The 2,749-nt window shown below is 34.2% G+C and overlaps 1 protein-coding gene across 1 annotated transcript in view; it reads left to right on the top strand.

Annotated features, from left to right (window-relative positions):
- Positions 1 to 2,749, top strand: part of WWC3 (WWC family member 3) — a 114,266-nt gene that overhangs the window by 23,689 nt on the left and 87,828 nt on the right. The window contains exon 4 of the mRNA XM_019529344.1: positions 1,160 to 1,239. Within this exon, the coding sequence (XP_019384889.1) occupies positions 1,160 to 1,239 (80 nt within the window). The remainder of the gene's footprint in view (positions 1 to 1,159; positions 1,240 to 2,749) is intronic.

The raw sequence follows: 2,749 nt of genomic DNA, 5'->3' as shown, positions 1-2,749 counted from the left end.
GATTGCAACCTATTCCTCCCTTCTAGCGTGCCCACTTCTCCCCGCATCTTAGTGTTATGTTAATCATTTTGTCATCTACTGATTTACATAGAAACTGTATCAGTGGCCTGATAAGTTATATATGGCACCCTAAATCCTGTTTATTTACCTTTTTTTTTCCCACATAAAACAGCTTTGAATTTAAAATGCACTTTAGGAAAAATAAATTTCTGAATACAGAAACATTTGTGAGAGTTTTACTTTTTTATTTTACTCCCATTTAAGATAGGTTATTTCTGGAGGAAATATTTTTGTTTTAATCTTTGTTTTAAGTGCATCTTATACTTGAACAGATATAGTAGTGTTTATTTTTAGACTCTTTTCTTGTGGCAGCATAGTAATCATTGTAGTACAGTGTCTCTCCCGTAAACTTACTTTTCAAACTAAATTTTCAAAACAGGTATGCAAAACCACATCTATCCTCAACATACCGTGTCTTTCTTGTATACGTATTAAAATGAACACAGATTAATGAATGACAATTAAGGTAGTAAAAACTGCTAGTTTATCTCCCCAGGCATGTACCTGAATCTTTGGAGCACTATAATAAGCAGCTGCTTGTTGTACTGTGATGCAAATGACCATTTAGGCAAGTTTCATTTTGCCTTTGTGTGAGTTTTATAATTAAAAAAAAAAAAAATGCGACAATAGTTAAATGTTCTTCCTAGAAACATTAATATTCTTCCCACGTGAAAAATCCATAAAATTGAACCTCTTCCCCTTTCCAGCTGCTGGAGCTGGTTCTTGCAAAATACTTCAAGTATAGCCTGGGAGGTCTATGGGCGCTTGTCTACAACTACAAGAAGACTTGGGGAAATTGCCTGTGGACTGGGACTGGCTGGTTGTTAGTACAAGTGATTGCAGATAGCGTAAGAATAGACAATACAAGCAAACTGCTGTTCTCTAAATATGTTAGTGGTGTGGATGTTGGATTGGATTTTATTAATGTTTCTACAAAGTTTTTGATTTCGTTGTTCATAGATTTAAAAAATATTAAATGCAATCACTTTTTTAGTTTGAACAGTACACTCTAACTCAAGTTTTTGTATTTTTATAGAACAATTCTAGCTATTTAGTGAGGTGCTATTACAGTTTTTGCCTAATTTTTTTTTGTTTCAAGCTTTCTAGGTTAAAACGAGAGTTGGCACAGATGAAACAAGAATTGCAGTATAAAGAGAGAGGAGTGGAAACATTGCAAGAGTGAGTCAGAGGGGTTTTATTTCTCTTGTATGAAATTCTTGTTACTGAATTGGAAATGTTTCAGGACTTTAGTTAATACATAACCTGCTGCTATACATTTTAAAATCCGAATTATTCTGCTTTACAATGTTTTCTCTTTGATAAGGCAAAACTATGTATTCAAGACTGTTTCAGATTAGTTTAGGTTATTATTCCATTAGCTATTGTGTGAGCAAGTATCATGCTCACATATTAACCAGAATGTAGTCTTGAATTATGCAAAATATGGAAACTAGTAAGTTCAGAACAGTCATAACATCTAAAATATTTAAAAAAACCCTATAGTAATTTCATTTGGAGGTCTATGCAGATTTAGTTCTGCCCTAATATTACAACTATTATTACAACTTTGAGTTTTCTTTATTAATTGCTGACTTTCATACGGCAATCCAATAGATGGAAGCTTGCTTTCTTCATCTTTTTTCTGCTGGCTAAATATGGTACTATATAATCAATAACAGATATACAAGTAAGGGGAAAATGAATATAAACAGTACACACCTAATAATATATAAATACTTATCTCATTAGGGTTTTTTTGCTTTAAAGCATACAGAACAGGGTAGCATGGCCGGGGACTTCACTGACAAGATAAGCTAGTCATTCTTAGTCTAAATATATTTAAAAAGACTACGTAAGAGTAATCCTTACACCTAGAAGCAAATAGATGTATATAGCATCCTCAAGACCAATTGGCAATGTATTGTAGTAATAAGAGAAGTCACAAGGTAAAAGGTAAATGTTTAAATTGAAAAATAATGGCTGCTTCAAAACAGGCAGTATCATACAATGCTGCAGTAGTCATGCAAGAGTTAGCTTGTATCGTACACACAAATATTTATACCTTACATGGTTACTTAATATTCTCTCTGTGAATAATAACTTTAAACTAAATATAAATTCCGGCTTTTCTTTCCTTTCTTTCCTATGAAAATGAGGTTAGTTTAAAAGGAGAGCAATGAGATTCTAATTTAGGGATCCATTCAATTGTTTGTTTTTCTTTCTGATGGACTAGTCACTATATAGGAAAAAGCCAAGATCAAAAAAGGTGGGGCTTAAAGGCAACTCTAAATATACCTTAAAACTACATATTTTATATGACCTTCAGGGAGATAAAATTATGAATCTCAGTGTTAATGTTTGTGATCTTAACCCAGATTAAATTGCTCACTTTGGGGTGCGACGGTGATAGTTCAGTTGCTACTAAGAATTGATACTTTGGGAATCTGATCAACTAGCACTTCTAGCACAAACACGAGTATTCTTTCTGTGCTAGTGAATTCTCATTGTTGATGACGTTGTGATACTGTGCTCACTCTGTCCTGCTTTTTACACACACACACACACACACACACACACACACACACACACACACACTCTCTCTCTCTCTCTCTCTCTCTCTCTCTCTCTCTCTCTCTCTCCCCCCTGCTTGTCGCCTCAGGGAGCTGGAGCTGAACCTGGACTCTGTGCC

The sequence above is a fragment of the Crocodylus porosus genome, unplaced genomic scaffold (assembly GCF_001723895.1).
Source record: "Crocodylus porosus isolate Cpor-Errol unplaced genomic scaffold, CroPor_comp1, whole genome shotgun sequence".
Lineage (NCBI taxonomy): Eukaryota > Metazoa > Chordata > Crocodylia > Crocodylidae > Crocodylus > Crocodylus porosus.
This window is presented reverse-complemented; position numbering and strand designations above follow the sequence as displayed.